The sequence below is a fragment of the Nipponia nippon genome, unplaced genomic scaffold (assembly GCF_047370975.1).
Source record: "Nipponia nippon isolate SJK-2023a ecotype South Korea unplaced genomic scaffold, ASM4737097v1 scaffold_5, whole genome shotgun sequence".
In the NCBI taxonomy this organism is placed as follows: domain Eukaryota; kingdom Metazoa; phylum Chordata; class Aves; order Pelecaniformes; family Threskiornithidae; genus Nipponia; species Nipponia nippon.
In genome coordinates this window covers 99,072,939-99,088,489 of record NW_028262369.1, presented here as the reverse complement: position 1 = coordinate 99,088,489, position 15,551 = coordinate 99,072,939, and the positions used below count along the sequence as shown (strand labels likewise).

The window sequence follows — 15,551 nt, the reverse complement described above, 5'->3', positions numbered from 1 at the left end:
TAATGCAAAAAAATTTTAAACTGTGCTCTCTAATGAACTGTACTTGTTCGTGGCATGCTGATATTTCTTCAGCCGCATTCCCTCCCACAAAGTCAGAAATCCCTTCAAGATAACTGAGGGGAGACGGAGCAGGCTGCTCTCTAAGTTAGTTCCTCAGCGGAGTTTGAAGTGTCCTGTTAATGTAAAATCTATGCCTGCAGTGAAGCTCAGGTGCCCTTCACTCTTCTAACAAACGTACTCAATGTGCCAACTCGCCAACCAGCTCGTCCTAACTTTTCCATGCAAGACCACACCACCACCCACATCACTGCGCGGATCCACAAACAACGCACAGCAACCCAAAGCCAAGGCTGTATTTAGGCCAGCGCCCATGAAAGTACTAAAATGCCTCTAAGGTTCCCACACAGGTAATAAATAATGCTTGCAACACCTCTGAAAGCCTTGTTGGATCTCTCCTGCTCCGCAAGCCTGGCAGTTCAACAGGAGCGAAGGCCACCCCACCAGAAAGCACTGCTTGGTAGCTAGAAGATGCCACCTGGTAAAACCCCTGGAGTGCAAGATGCAAACGCAAAGACTTTAAGATCACCACCATTTTAAAAAGCTGCGCTGGCAGTTAACGCGGCAGCAACGGCGATGCAAACACCGCCTTTGCTGAGGACCAAACTCCACTCTCTGCTGGGTGCAACTTCTGAGAAGCCCCTGCAGGAGGGACCTGCACAGACATCTCCAAGGACGGAGTTTGGCCAGAAAAATCCATAAATATACTGATCTGCTCTCTCTTAACAACTGCCTAAAGCCTTTATTATATAGTGTACTAAGATGCTGAAATAGCTGCTGATTTGCACCCCTGCGAGGAAAGGGAAAGTTTCAACCCATAAATTGCTCATCAAGGGAATAAGCAGAAAACCAAAAATCTCTACTAACTGAAAGGAGGGAGCAGCCCACAGCCAGGCTCCCGGCACCTTGAGTACTTAGCAGCAACCTGGAAACCAAAATTAGGTCGTTACTGAGCGTTGGAGAGTCAGCGTACACAGCCTCCACGGAGGAACGGCAGACGTGTCCATGGACGTGGTATCACACAGCACAAGGTCAGACAGGCTAAAAGCTCAGCGGGATAAGAGCAGCCGCATTCAAGGCCTTAATCGGTGTTTTGGCTACACTGCTTTACAGTTCAGCAAAAGGCGCCCTGTTTTTCACTAGTATCTTTGTGAGAAAAGCTCTTGCCGCAGTAAACCGCGGTGCTCACGGTTCACCAAAGCGTTAGAACGTGGCTCTGCCGTGAGCCACTGGCCCTGCCGGGAAGGGCGGCACTTGGCCAGATGCAACCTGTGCCGCCAGCGATGCAGAGCTGTCGCGTGAGGAATATCTTCTTAACAAGTGACTCCTAAAACCGCTATTTCTGAAGACGGAATAAATCCAAATAGGAATTTTTTCAGTGTTAAAGAGGAGGTGGTTTTCCCCTTACACACTTACTGTGGAATACGTTTCGGCACAACAGTAGCAATAGGGAGAATGTACCCAAATAAGCTTGTAGGTTAACCTTAAAAATATTACAACAGGTATTCTTTTTTCTGTTTCAATGCATCTATACATCTATGTGCTTATTTATGTATACTGCCTGGGTTGTTTCAATACATGAACTGTGCCTTGTCCTAGAAACACAAGTAATACTCTGGTCTAGACGGGCTGTCGCACCTCCAGGATCACCACGTCCTCAGAGCACCTAAAACAATTTTAGCAATTTACTGAATGCCTGACAAGTGCATCCGAGTAGCTTTCACTCCACTTGCTAAACAGAACGGATAATTCACCTTTAACAAAGATTTGCCATCAGACATAAAATAAACATTAGCAAAACCAAACAAACAATAGCTTTCAGCTTTCTAAGTAGAAGTACTTTGCCCTTTCAGTTGTGCAACCTTTTGTCTCTGAGCCAACCAAGAATTCACTGCCGGAGAAGAATTTCATGCTTAATCAATTTTTGCCTCACTCGTGTTTGTAGGTATCCGAGTTCCTCATCTTAACCGAAAATCCCACGTGCTCGCGATGCACCGAGTGCCCTCTGTAATGACTGCAGTATCTGAGGATGCAGGAGCAGTATCAGCGTGTGAAAACTGCAAGCTGGTTTTCCTGCCCTGCTCTGTGAAACGACAAATTCATTTGCATCACACTTGCTGATGAAGGATCCTGCTGCTGCTGCACACAGGACTCGGCTCATGTGAACTCTTGCACAATTTCTTTTCTATTCTAATTGAAGCACTTAATCTTCTGCCAAAATCCTTCTCTAGCCCAGAGAAAGCCCACCTGCTTTGCGGTCTGAACAGCAGTCTGGGTTTACAGGCGTATGCACAGCTGTATTTCTGGAAGTCATCTTGGTTGCCCACGTACCAAGCGACGGCCTACAAACACAGAGCTGGACAACTGCGGTAACGATACCGTACCAACGATTTCCCGTACAAAGCTTCTGCAGACTCACTGTGTGCGAGAGAGATGCCTCACTTAGGAGGAAAGGTCATCAGCCACATACCTGATCGTGTAAACCTTCATCTGTGCTGATCTGAAAGGTCATTCCATTTTAATCCGTACGAAGGCTAAGACTTAGCTTCCTAAATTTCTCTTCTCCCATTCTTTTGCCATTTGATCCGAGTCAGCTGAATCTCTTTTCATGAATGCATTCAGCACAGTAAACGTGCACAAGGAAAACACTGCTGACTATCTATCCCAGGTATTACAGGTTCTCATATAAAAGAATTTTTTTAAAAAATTAAAAAGAAAAGCATTTTCCCCCAGTGTTTTGTGTATATCATTCATCTGCTCACACATCTCTACATTAAAGAATAAATTTGTCTGTCTTCTATTGATAGAAAACACAGAATTAATTTCCAAGTCAAGGTGATTCTTCAGACCCTGGTGACCCCCTTTCATCATTGTTTTCTCTCCTGAAGCGAGCTCCACCACAGCTTTGATACTGCCTTTACTTCTCCAACAGAGGTCTTCTGGGCGGCACTGGTGCCGCAGCGCTCGGCAGGGTGCGCCCAACAGGCTGCAGCGCCCACCAGCTTCATCTGGGGGTGAATATAATCTCTCCCGCCTTCAGATGCCCTGAAACACCCAAAAATAAACAAACTCTTCAGCTTCTGCGTAACTGAGCTAGACAAATGACAGACTGCCACGGAAAGCTGACGCGGATCCGCAGAGGTGACTTCCAAGAGTCAATGCCAGCTGCCAGGTCCCAGGCCCCACGCGAGCTGGAGAGGCACAACGGGCTTCCCGATGCGTCAAACACAGGCTCACAGGGGAGGCAGCCGACGTTCCCATTTTCTTTTCCCAGGGGTTACGGGAAGCGCCGGGAAGTTGGGAGACATTATTTCTCATCTCTGTCCCGTTGCTCGGTTTTGGGGGGGCTCACAGCAATTCAGGCTTCCTTTTTCAAAAGGTAACGGGTGTAACTCTCACGCCTCGTCTTCCTCTGCGGCACTGTGAGGCTTGTGGAAGATTCATGGATAAAAAATGCCGTGAAGTACAAAAGTTGTTGTTTTATTTACCGAAAAGAATATTGTACATTTGCCACACTTAGATATTCATTTACATGATCAAGGGAACAGGCATTTGTATTTGAAGCTCTGACACGGAGCAGAACCGCGTTTTCGCAGGCGCACTGACAACTCCTAGACTATTTTAAGAAGCTGCAATTTTTAGAGAACAAGATTCACAACAATTCAGAGTTACCTGTAAGCTAGATGCTATCACAAGGGGATTAAAATTATTACCAAACGCTTCCTGGCCCGATGCACAGTGCACCTTAATAATTATCATTACATCAAATTGACTTATTCAGTTTACCTCAAGAGTGGTGTTGGCCATCAAGCAACACCTTACGCAAATGCAATGAAAGATAACCTACGAGCCAATGCCTTTTGTACAGGTGGCATGCCAAGCAACCCCACAAGCCCGAAGAGTATGACTAAACCACCTAGCGATTTGTTTAGGGCCAACTTCTCTCAAGAAAGTCCACCGTGTTTCAGATAGCATCCTTACCATCAGCTCCCCAGTAAAACCCTGCACGCCGTGTTTCATTTTGACACCAGGTAACATGCTTGCCTACCAAGGTGGAACACAATTATTTAATTTGCAGTATTAGGTTTATTGTGTCTGAGAGAAGAGACAAATACAACATTGACCTAACATATCTGTGAGAGTGTACAGACACATGGAGGCTCTCATATACACATGCAACATCAAAGCTCCTATTTGACCATGCTTTAAGTTAAATATTTGTGATAGTTAATTTATTTGATCTTCTGTATTTGCAAGGCTCAGAGCTGGGCAGAAAGCCCTTTGAAGCACTCCCAAACACACTAAATTATTAGAAACGTTTGTCAGAAAACCGCTGTATGAACTCCACCGAGCTACCTCCATCGCTGCGCGGACCCTTTCGATAACGGTGCCACCTACCTCTGCCGAACAGCCGGCTCCGGAGCTGCCGGAGGCAGACGGGTGTTATTCCCTTGCCTCTCTTACGAGATGGAAAGCAGAACGAAAGGAGTCAGCAGAGGGACGTGCCAGAGCACTAGATGGATGAACAACCAGAATTTCTGGATTGAACAATTTGCTGCTTCATTTTAATTACTGGCTTCTGAAAGACTTCAGAAACTTTGCCAATTTGTGTAACTCTCTATTCTTTGCTTTTGGCCTCAACTGTGCAGTCATTTCACAGACAAAAAAGTAACAGATGTACAATCTATATTCACCCCAAGTCCTTTTATAGTAAAATGACTTCTGGCCAAATAATGTACATTTAAAAAAAAAAAAAAAAAAACAAAAACAAAACCAGCAAAACACAACCAAACACAAAAACCACCCCACTAATTCTTGTATTTTTTCTCCCACAACAACCAAACACACACTAGAAAACCTAAGCCTTCTTCATATGCTCCTGGAGGCCTCAAGGATCTTCTGCCCTCAGCCAACAGCCACATGGAGGAGAGCGGCCAGAACAGGCTACAAACACTGGAGGAGGCAAGGGCAGCTCTGTGGGCTCCTGGGGCCATCAGCAAGCACTTCTGCCCGCTGGACCAGGATACGACTTCTGAAAGGGCAGGAGGCCACGGTTAATACTGCTCTCTCTGCACTGTTCAGGCAACGTGACAAGAGAAGCCACATCTGCCAGGGGTTTTCCTGAGGATCCTTCTGACACGGGAGTTTCCTCTGGGGCGCAGACCAGGCTGCACTGCCTGCCGTCACCCGAGCAGTCCCAGTACGCCGCAGGACAGCTCCCCGGGCAAACGGGGTGCCCGTGCGGAGGTGTCCCCGCTTGCCTCTCCGACGCGTCAGCCGGGAAGCGGTTGGGCATGATTCCAGCTCATCAAGTACGCACAGTCGCTCTCAAGAGTTGCAATGCAGAGTCCTGGAGGTCCACGCATCGCACAGCACTTCTCTGAAGACCATTCATTTCCAATACAATACCACTATTGTGCGGCTTTATGAATATCCTCCCCAAATATATGTTTAACGATGCACAGTTACAGAAGACAAACACTTGTTTTGTTAGAGATCCCACGCTAAATTGAAAACGAACACACGTTGAATTTCTACAGTATGTTAGTTACAACAGACTATGGGCAAGTTATATATTATCCAAGTCTTTATGCAATGAAACACTTGTGAAAGGCAGTAAGACGCTATTTTAGGAAGAGACAAAGCCTGGGACAAATTAATGGTTATATTTTCCCATATATCCATATATAATGTTGTGCATCTTTGAGTTATTAAAACCATAAAGCAGACGATCAAGGTCAAAACAATCAGTTTTTTTTCAAACAAGTGAAACAATATTCAATTAAAACCAGGGTGCACATCACGTACCTTCCACCACCTACAGGTCCCAGAGCCCTTTGCAGAAGTAATCGGGAACACGGCGTTTCTCAGCAGCAATGCTATGTGGGTAAGAGCACAGCCCTCCAGGGTCAACCAGTGCGATCGTATGAAGTCCAAGTGCTAAAAACCTGCTTGTTTTACTACACTGACCCTTCAGAATTGAAATTGGCAGGATGCGATAAACGGGAAATCACTGCTTTTTAAGCAACAGCAGCTGAAAGCGCTTTTACCTGGCTAGCAGGCTGAGGCCTTTGGCTCCAGTGATGCTGCAGCTCCTAAATGCTGGAGGCTTGGGCTAGCTATTTTTTTTTAACACAATTATAAATCAAATCGAATGAGTTGGCGTCACTTATTTCCCATACCAAATTCCCAAACAGACTCTCCCAAACAAAGAAAGAAGAAAACAAACAATAATTCAGCTCAGTTTGTCTAAAACGTGGCTACACGCTGCTCGCTGCAGAAGTCTTCCAGCGGCTGGAACGGCTGCTTCACCGCCGCTGCCTGGAAGTACGTTTCAGCCTGCTGCTCTCACAACAGGCAACGCACGGTTTTGCTCCTCAGCTAGTTTTAACATCGAATCTTCTGGCTACCAAAGAAAATCACATTTACCTTTTTTACTGCATTTTTCTCAGGGGTGAGAAAACCCTCTGGAGCAGGGCACGCTCCATCCGTAAGCGCTCCCGGGGGACCAAGTGCCACCCTGCAAAGCCTGCCTGAAACAGCCATGCCTTCTGCTGTCGCGCACACCTCTGAGGACACAGCACCCAAAAGGCACCGGGAAAAACAACCACCTCTCTTGCGGTTTTCTTTACGGCTTCCTGCACTGGAAAGTATTTTGATCCTGATCATAATGTGCTTAATTCAAACTCAAGAGGCAGCCCAGATGCTTAAAAATAAACTGGAGCTGAAGAGTGTTGCTGCATTAGCATGTTTTGCATAATTCATTTCATCGTGCTGTGGAGAGCTCTTCAGTTCCTGCTCCGTGCAAGGTCACGACGACGGCGCGGGCACGTGCTCCTCCACGGCTTCCTCCGGGCAGAGCCGGGCATCAGCCTTCGCTGCCCGACCGCAGCAAGCCGAGGAGGAGGTCTGCAAGCAAGGCACGGGGGGACCGCAGGGATGCTGGTGTGACTTCCAGGCCTGTTCCACTCCTGGAAGATCACCCTTGAAAACTATTAAGCAGGACAAAGACCTTACCATTTTTTAAACAATTTTAAATTTGCAGTTTCTGTTATCTAAGAATGCTCTGTTTAGGAGTACCTTGTTAGCACCTTGATTTAAAAGGAGCTCAAAAAGAGTCAAGTTGATGATGCCCTTTCACATGAAGCTTCACATTCGGTTCGGCACAAGTCAACTCACTGACATACGGCAGACACGTCCCCTCGCACGCCAAAGCGCATCAGCGAGCCCTGGTGTAAACGGCACTAAACTCTACCGAGGGACGTCACCGACTCCTGACGACAACTTGTGCAGCAGAGTCTGCAGCAAAACCGAAAAGGTCGATTTACCTTCCTTACTCATGCTACAAGTCAGCATTGGGCATCAGCATTGACGTGGGACCATTTCATGGGGAGATCAGTAGCGACGGTTGCACTGGAGCACAAACCTGCCCCGCGAGCCCCTTCGCTGGCCACCTCCTGCTCGCACCCACTCCCCGAAGGCTGCTGCTCCAAAGCCAGCGTCACACATTGCAGAAGGCCAGGAGTTGGGTCAGCAAAGAAACGCAAAAGCAAAACTGAAATCAATCACAGGGATTTTCCACTTCTAAAAACGAACAGTAGGCTGTATTCATTCTCGCTTCTCTGCTACCGAGTTGGAAGAAGAACAGCAACGAGACTGAAAAATGAGCAGAAATGCTGAAAGCTCAAGACTAAAAATGTATTTGGGGGAAAGGACAGGAACTGGCACTAGGTTTGCCTTTTATTAACACCCCGATGACCAAACAAAAGATCAGAAAGTGAGTGTCAAAGCTTGGTTTCACTTTAGGATGTATTCCAAGCTACAAATAATGAGGGAAAAACCCAGCTACTCCTGTAGGGTCTTTCACTCCCTTAGCTAAGACCTGACAGAGCAAGATGACAGATTTAAAGCACCTTTTCTAACAGACTGGGGAAAAAAAAAATTCTTTTATTCAGCAGGTGCAGGTCTCAAAATGAGAGCAAAAGACTGCCCAGACCCTGTTAAAAACAGAGGCGGTGTTGAGCCGAGATGGAGCACCAGACCGGTCCCTTTTGCAACTGTAAGGAGCACCCAGCACCCAGACCCCAGACAAATACTCCCCTTCTTCTCTTAAGTAGCCGTACAAGCAAAGGACAGGGGTTGATAACTAGCATGCATACCTCCAGACAGCTGTTTTATTTTAAAAAGAATTTGGACTCTTTAAAAAGTTGCCTGAATAATTTACAATCTTTGCTGAATGATGTGAAGATGTAATAAAATTAGCAAGTACCATCATGTACTTTTGAATAAACACATGGGGGAAATCAAACGTTTTTGTTTGGTTTTGTGTTTCTGCTGGGTTTTACTATTCGGGGGGGAAGAAAAAGTTTCTGTAGACTTCAATACCTTTTCATACAGCATGAAAAGCTAAAGGGATTTTATTTTTGTTTTAAATGAAAGACTAAAGGCAGACTCCAGTGGCTCTAAGTCATTCAATCGTCAAAGGAAAACAATTCAACAGTTACTGTTTTATTTAAGCTCATCTTGTAAACTCTGAATTTCATTTTGTGCCTCTCTCAAATTCTTTCCCTAGCATCACCCACTACATACAGTACTGCGGAAGAGAACATTTAACACCTCAGGGCCAAGTTTTGCATGACCTTGCTTGTGAAGACAAAATAATAAAAAAAAAAAACCCACTTTTATCTTGCACACGAGGTTAAGGAAGTTGATAAAGATGCTTGATAAAGCTTCAATCCACCAGAGGAAAGATGATGGCGCAGGTTAAGGTACAGGCAGGGGGTCTGCTAGCCTTCAGCACCTGCAGGGCTGCGAGCCCAAGGGTCATGGCCCCCAAGCCAGCCCAGAGGCGGGCACAGCCGGGGTAAGGACCTCAGCCCACCACGAGCGAACCCCACCAGCGCTGGGCAGAGGCCTGTCCCCTCCCCAGCACACACGGGGCTTCGGCCACCAGGCCCGGCAGCTGCGGGGCCCTCCTGCACAGCACCGGGGTTGCAGATGGACAGCGGGGTCTGTACTGCAAAAAAAAAAAAAAAACAAAAAAAAAACCAACCCATGCACACCTAAAGGAAAAAAAGTAACAATCCTGCCACATTCATAGACGCGCACGTTTCTCACCCCGTTTTGTTTTCCGCCTCAAGAAGTTGACTGACCTGTTGTTATTCGCCTTAGACAAAAGCACAGAGCAATTTGCAAGGAAATATGACACGATGATGGGTTTATACAGCACGCGGCACAAAAAGGATCAGAAAACCTCTTTGCCATCATTACCATAACTGGGTGCGCAGAACCAGGCCCTCCCAGCCTGCCGAGCACCCCCAGCAGCAGCCCCCTCCCGGGACGGCCCGGGCCCTTTGGGGAGAGGGAGAGGCTCAGCCCCGCTGCCCGGGCTTCAAACGCCATCCCTTTCTCCTGGGGTTTCTGACAAAAAACCTACTCCTTTCTCCCAGGCTATCTGGAGCTTAGGAACTACTGACACACGCAGTTTGACAGAATGGGTTCATACCTCCGTCGTTATAGCCCAATAAATTAAGGAGATTATTTTGTATGGTACACAGAAAAATATATGCATCTAATCAGCTTAGCCATTTTTTAAGTCTTCCCGGTATCCAGGAGCTGAAATTAATTTTAGGAATGTTTAGGAACTTGCTAATAGCTAAAAACCCACCACAGTATCCCTGTATTCCAGACACTCCAAAAAAAAAAAAAATAGTTTTACAAAAATATTCTCCTGTGATGTCTAGGTGGCAAAACTTACAAATGCCATCTACTGATTTACAAGGCAGCTTGACAGATGTGTCACCACCAAGCACTGCTTCACTCTGTGGATTTAACCCTTCAGAAATACATATATTTAACAACGTGATTTATTAGATTGTTTCTTCAAGCAAAAGGTGTCATTGCTCGAATCATTTAAACGAGACTTCGAGGAAAGAGCCCGGCGGCAGAAGCCTGTCAGAGATGATACAATAGGTCTTTTCAATATTTGAATTTTAGAAATCTCCTTTTCCTGAGGGTTGTTCCTAAATCTAACTTAGTGTCTCTCATCTTCCATAGTATTGCTTTCAAATTCCACAAACACAATACAAATTACGCCTGATATAAGAGTGCAGGATCTCCATTGAAATTCATCCCATGAGAGCTCTGTCAAATTTAGGAATCACAGCAAGGAATCCAGTGCCCCGCCAACCCCACCGAAGCGAGGGAACTAATATTACCTCGCAGATATCTCCCGCAACCATGTCGCGCTCTTTAATGATTTGCAGACTCTAAACCATATATATTATAAACCAATGCATCATATATTTGATAGAGGATTAGGAAGAGGAATGGAAAACAGCTGGGAAACGTTACAGAGTTTTCACACTGAGCTTTCAAATTCTTTAGCAACAGACACTAAAACTCCCTTGACTGGTATGGAAAGCGATGCTCGGACAAAATCCACTGTGAAGAAGGAAATTCTAGCGGAACGAAGAAGTTCCTATGGGCAAAGCCTCGTGTGCGTTGAACAGAAGCAGAGCTGATGCCCTGCCTCCAGGAAGGGACCATCAAGTTAAACCGAGGACAGAGCACGGCAGGGCCGGGAGCGGGATGGCAGAAACACCTCCACGCTCCCCTCACCCTTCAGACGCTTCCCTCCATCCTACAGGACCCGGCACAGAAGACTCCTTTGTAAAATGAAACACCACTTGGTGGGGGTAAGAGGATATTTCCTGTTAACCTCGCCGCAGATTTGTAATCCAGCAGTCAAATTATGTCAATCACAGCTCATTAGGCAACAATTTACCCTTCCAACTCTGTCCTGGCTGCTTCCTCCAAACCACGTGTCATTTGCAAACGTGCAACCCCGTTACCGGTTCAGAGAAAGACCACCCTGCTGCAGGAGCTGGAAGCCTGGCTTTTACCCCCGCACCTCCAAACTCCTGACTCGCTGCATCGGGTGACGGTGCCATAATGTCTACGGACACGTTCGGCGCACTTGGTTTGCAACGGCGCTCGCGCACGCTGAACAATGGCTTCCTAGGCAATAAACTAGGGTTGGTTACCAGAAATCATGATTTATGCATGCTTGCCCCATGTGTCCGTAGGAGAAAGCCAGGGAAAAAATCCAACACAGCTGAGGAGGAAAAGCGAGCATGTTGGGGAAGGGACAGCGGCAGGAGGTTCCTACAGACGTGCAGCCGAGGGGCGATGCCAGCCCTGGCAAGCTCAAAGTCAGCGCCAGAGCCAGGAGCTGGCTCTCAGTTTATCCGGCACCCCTCATGGGTAAAGCGGGAACTTGGTGGCAATAACATGCCACCCCTTCCCTGGACTTTACACTCTTGCGTAAACTTGAAACTGAGGGAATTATTTCACATGTCCTACCAAACGGGGAGAATTCACATCAGTTTGAGAGGATGGAAAAAACAACATTTAGCTGATACGCAGAAACCTGGATCCCTCTTGGATTATCCTCCACATTTTTCTCTTCGAAGAACATCCCAATCGAATATGATGTCTTCCGGAAACACACAGACAAACCCTGGTCCTCGCTAGCAGAGACAAGTGTAAATCTCAATGCAACAAACAAGCCAGGGAAGCACATTTACTGCACCAGTCCCACAAACAGTACCAGGAGACACAGAGCCACAGGGAAAACCCTCTCGTGTTATCTGCCCAGCGGCCCATGAGGTGTGACGCAGCCAGACCCGGCCTCGCTGTCCTTCACCTCGGTCGGGCACCGCTGCACGCGTGCTCAGCGCATCCTCAGTAACGCCGACGGCAGCGTTACAGACTGGAGGGGCGTATTAGCACAGTTAGATTTGAGAGCCTCACCAAAAAAGTGCGACCTGGAGCACTTCCCATCATCTCCTGCAATTTATGCACCTCAGACCTCAAAGAGCGAGGCTAACCAAGGAGGCAGTGAGGTGACTACGTATGCTTGAAGTGAACAAACCACTTCACCAGAGACCTTCCTCGCGACTAAGGCTGCCAACAACCCGGCAGACGCAAGCTAGCACACACGCGCATCACCGCCAGGCGCACCGCTGCTCATCCATCCCCTTGCTGAAGGGACCGCAGAGCTCCTGGAAAAGATCAGGAGAGCACGTTCAAAGTGGAAAAAATAAAACAACAGTCAATGTCACGGCACTCGCGGTAAAAATGCAACCAACCTGCGCTCTCCTCACGGACATGCATGTGTTTTAGAAGGCTATGGCTCACTGTGCTGGTTTTACACAAGGAGAGACGAATAAAACTTCAAAACACTTTTGTGAGGCTGCACAGGAGGAATGCTTCCCACACGGCCCCACTCTTTACATACAGAAACGGAGACAAACCGCTCAGCACAGTGACTGTATACCTGCACGCGGCTGCGACTCAACCAAGCTGCGTGTTCATCAATGTCAAAAACAGTCCTGGAAATTTCATTAGCGGTATGAAAATTGCTATTGTCAGGGAAGCCCTTCGGGACCTCACCAGGGCTCTCCGAGTGCAGAAGCAACGCTTGTGCCAGGCTAATTTCTTAAGACAGCATGTAAAGAAGGTGAGATTTAGTCCTATAACCTTCAGCATCTTCTTCTTCGTACTCTCATCTCCTGACTAATCCTCTCTCCCTACAGAAAATATTCCTCATCTTTTTCCCCCCTGACCGCCATTCCTTTCTCATTAATCCCTGCTGTTCTACTGCCTACCCGGCTCTGGGGTTTGACCAGTGGCACAGTCATCCTCCCCTCAGAGCCACAGAGAAAACAAAATAATAACAGCCTCGGAGTTTATTCTTTCATAAAATGGTCAGATATTTCCTGGAAGCTGCAACAAACACCAGCCATTCCCAGCTGGCTTTGAGAGCAGGCTGAAGGCGATTTTTGGCTGTTCCAGCAGTGGTGTTTGGGCCCCATCTTGCAGCCTCTCCCGACGGGAGCAGACCCTCCAACACCCTGTTTCTACAGACAGCCATCTGCACAGCCTGTCGCTCCCTCCAGCAAAGCTACAGCACTCGTCCTCTGACCCTCAATTTAAATCCATCTTCTAAAAACAGACGCCATCTACTCCTTTCAAATACCTCAAGAAATTACAATCGTGGTCCTGTTATCTCCCATATTTACATTACACGTATCTAACACGCTCTGCTTTCCCAAATGACATCTCTTCCTTTTACTGATCTAATCAATCGGTCCCAACTCAAAACCACTAATTTTCTCCCACAGACCATGCGCACAAATCAAGCCAGGGACCCTCTTGGTAGGTTAAGATGAATCAAGACTCGACTCTGAGCAACACACTGCTTGTGAGGGCATCGCCCGTCTGTAAAACGACTACGGGTTTCCCCCGTATGCGGGATCAGGCTTTTTTCCACTGTGCCTAATAATCGTAACATCTCACTCGCCATTTGGCTCGTCAGTGGGGGTTCCTGACTGAATAGGCTTATTCTTTTCTTAGACATGATAATCTAATTGGGTCTAACCAGAAATAATCCCCAACACACACCGGTTTGTGGATCCTCGCCCAGCATCAGCAGTATTTCAAATACCGGGGGGGTTGCTCTAGTATCTGATATGGGAATTACGCTCGCAACAGCTCGCCCGGCTGGGTTTCGCATGGCGTTACGGGAAACGCAGGGCACGGCACACGCATGGGTTTTGCTCGTTCTCCTCCCCAGCTTCTGTTTTTCACATAAACGTTGCTCGAAGGTAAGAAGGGCATGGAGGAATAGATGGGCTGTTATAATCTATCTGCGCTACTCAGACAGCTGAAAGACAACAGGGGGTTTGCCCAAAGCACTCCCGCGCAGCACCAAGGGAAGCTGCCCTTCCTTGGGAAGCTCTCCTGGGAAGGCGATCGCAAACACCCCGTCCGTCGTCCTGCTCAGGTGAGGGAAAAGAGGGAAAGAAGACCCAGCGCCCGACGGAGACGCCGGCAGCCCGGGGCCGGCCCCGGGCGCCCCGCACACGCCTGCGGGGGACGGCGGGACCGGCCGAAGGGCGCGGGCCCCTCTCCCGCCCGGGCTCCTGGAAGCCGCCAGGCCGGGGCGAGGCCGCACCGAGGCTCCCCACGGCCGCACCGAGGCTCCCCGCACCGGCCCGCCCGCTCCTCCCCGCCGACAGCCGGGGCCGGCAGCGCCCGCCAGCCGGGCGGGCTGCGCTCTCCCGCCGGCTCCTCACAGGACGAGGGGAGAGACCCCGGCCCGGGGGAACCGCCTCGGCCCGGGCGAAGGCGGCTCTCCGGGGGCTCCCGAGACAAAGAGCTGCAGCCGGCGCACACGCCGTGCCCCCGCTCCGCTCCGCTCCCCTCCCGCCGCAGCCCCGTCCCGCCGCCTCCGGCCGGGCCGCGAGGTGCGGGCGGCGCCGCCCCGCCGAGCCCACCTGTGCCGGGGCCGGGGCCGGGGCGGCCGCCGCCGAGGGGAGAGCGCGGCGGGGCAGCTCCCGCCTCCCGCCTCCAACTTTTCCCCGGTTCCCCGCCGCGCACCAGCCGCCCCCCGCGCACGCCCCCCCGGGCCCCGCAACTCCGCCGCGGCCCCTCCGCCGAGGCCCGCGGCCGGCCGGCGGAACGCCGCGCCCCCTCCCCGCCGGCCCGACCCGCTCCCCACAGACAATGGGGCCGGCGCTCACCAGGACGACGGCGAAGCGCTCCTCCAGCTCGCCGGGCTCGGGCATGGGCAGCTTGAGGGGCACGCTGTGCGCCCTGAACTCCGTCTGCTGCGAGTCCACGCTCCCCGCGTTGCCCATGGCGGCGGCGGCGGCGGCGGCCGGCGGCCCCTCCGCGCTGCCTCCGCGCTCCGCGCCGCCGAGCCAGGCGGGCTCCGCGCCCCGCGGTCGCCCTCTAGCACCGACGGCGGAACGCCGCGCCGCCGCCCGTCATGGCTCGCCGCCCTCGCCCTCCCCTCGGGGCGGGCTCGCTACGGCTCCGGCTCCGGCTCCGGCTCCGGCTCGGGCTGCGGCTCGGCGGCGGCTCCCCCGCATGCCGCCCCGCGGCCGCCGCGGCCCGCACAAAGCCCCGCTCCGCCCCCGGCCCGGGGCGCGCTGGGACTCGTAGTCCCGCCGCCGTCCGGGGGATGGGATGCGATGGGATGGGCTGGGCCGGGCCGGGGGCCGCGGGGGCGGGCGGGGGCGCGGGCGCCCCCTCGGCCTCCATTTTACCTCAGCGGGCTGGGCCGGCCCCTGCGGCCTTCCCCGTCCAGGCTGCCGCCGGCCGCCCCCGGCCTTGCTGGGCGGGCGGGAGCCGGGGGTCCGCCTGTGCCGGGGCGGCGGGGCCCGGGGTGCGCGGCTCCAGGTACCCGAAGCGGTGGCAGTGGTTGGGCTGACGGCGGCCCCTCTGCGGCTTGGGGTGGCGGGGAAGCGTCCTGCCCCACGCAGGGGCGTTCGAGGAGTCACGGCCCCGCTTGCCCCCCGCGCAGCCCGCATCTTGATCCACTGCAATGGCAACAACGGGATGATAAACCTCCGCAGGTTCAGGGTGACACCACCCAAACAAATCCGTAATTGAGGCAACGCCGCCTCGGCGTAATCCGGAGCGTC

The 15,551-nt window shown here is 50.8% G+C and overlaps 1 protein-coding gene across 9 annotated transcripts in view; it reads right to left on the bottom strand.

Moving 5' to 3' along the window:
* FMNL2 (formin like 2) overlaps nt 1-14,886 on the bottom strand; it is a 152,211-nt gene extending 137,325 nt beyond the window's left edge. For 4 of the 9 annotated variants that reach the window (XM_087734450.1, XM_087734454.1, XM_087734449.1 and 1 more), the window contains exon 1: nt 14,646-14,885. In XM_087734450.1, coding sequence (XP_087590576.1) covers nt 14,646-14,762 — 117 coding nt within the window. In that variant the 5' untranslated portion in view covers nt 14,763-14,885. Of the gene's footprint in view, nt 1-14,645 lie in introns of all 9 variants that reach the window. The other 5 variants (XM_087734456.1, XM_087734453.1, XM_087734455.1 and 2 more) reach the window with 2 other exon arrangements.
* Nucleotides 14,887-15,551: the final 665 nt, after the last annotated feature.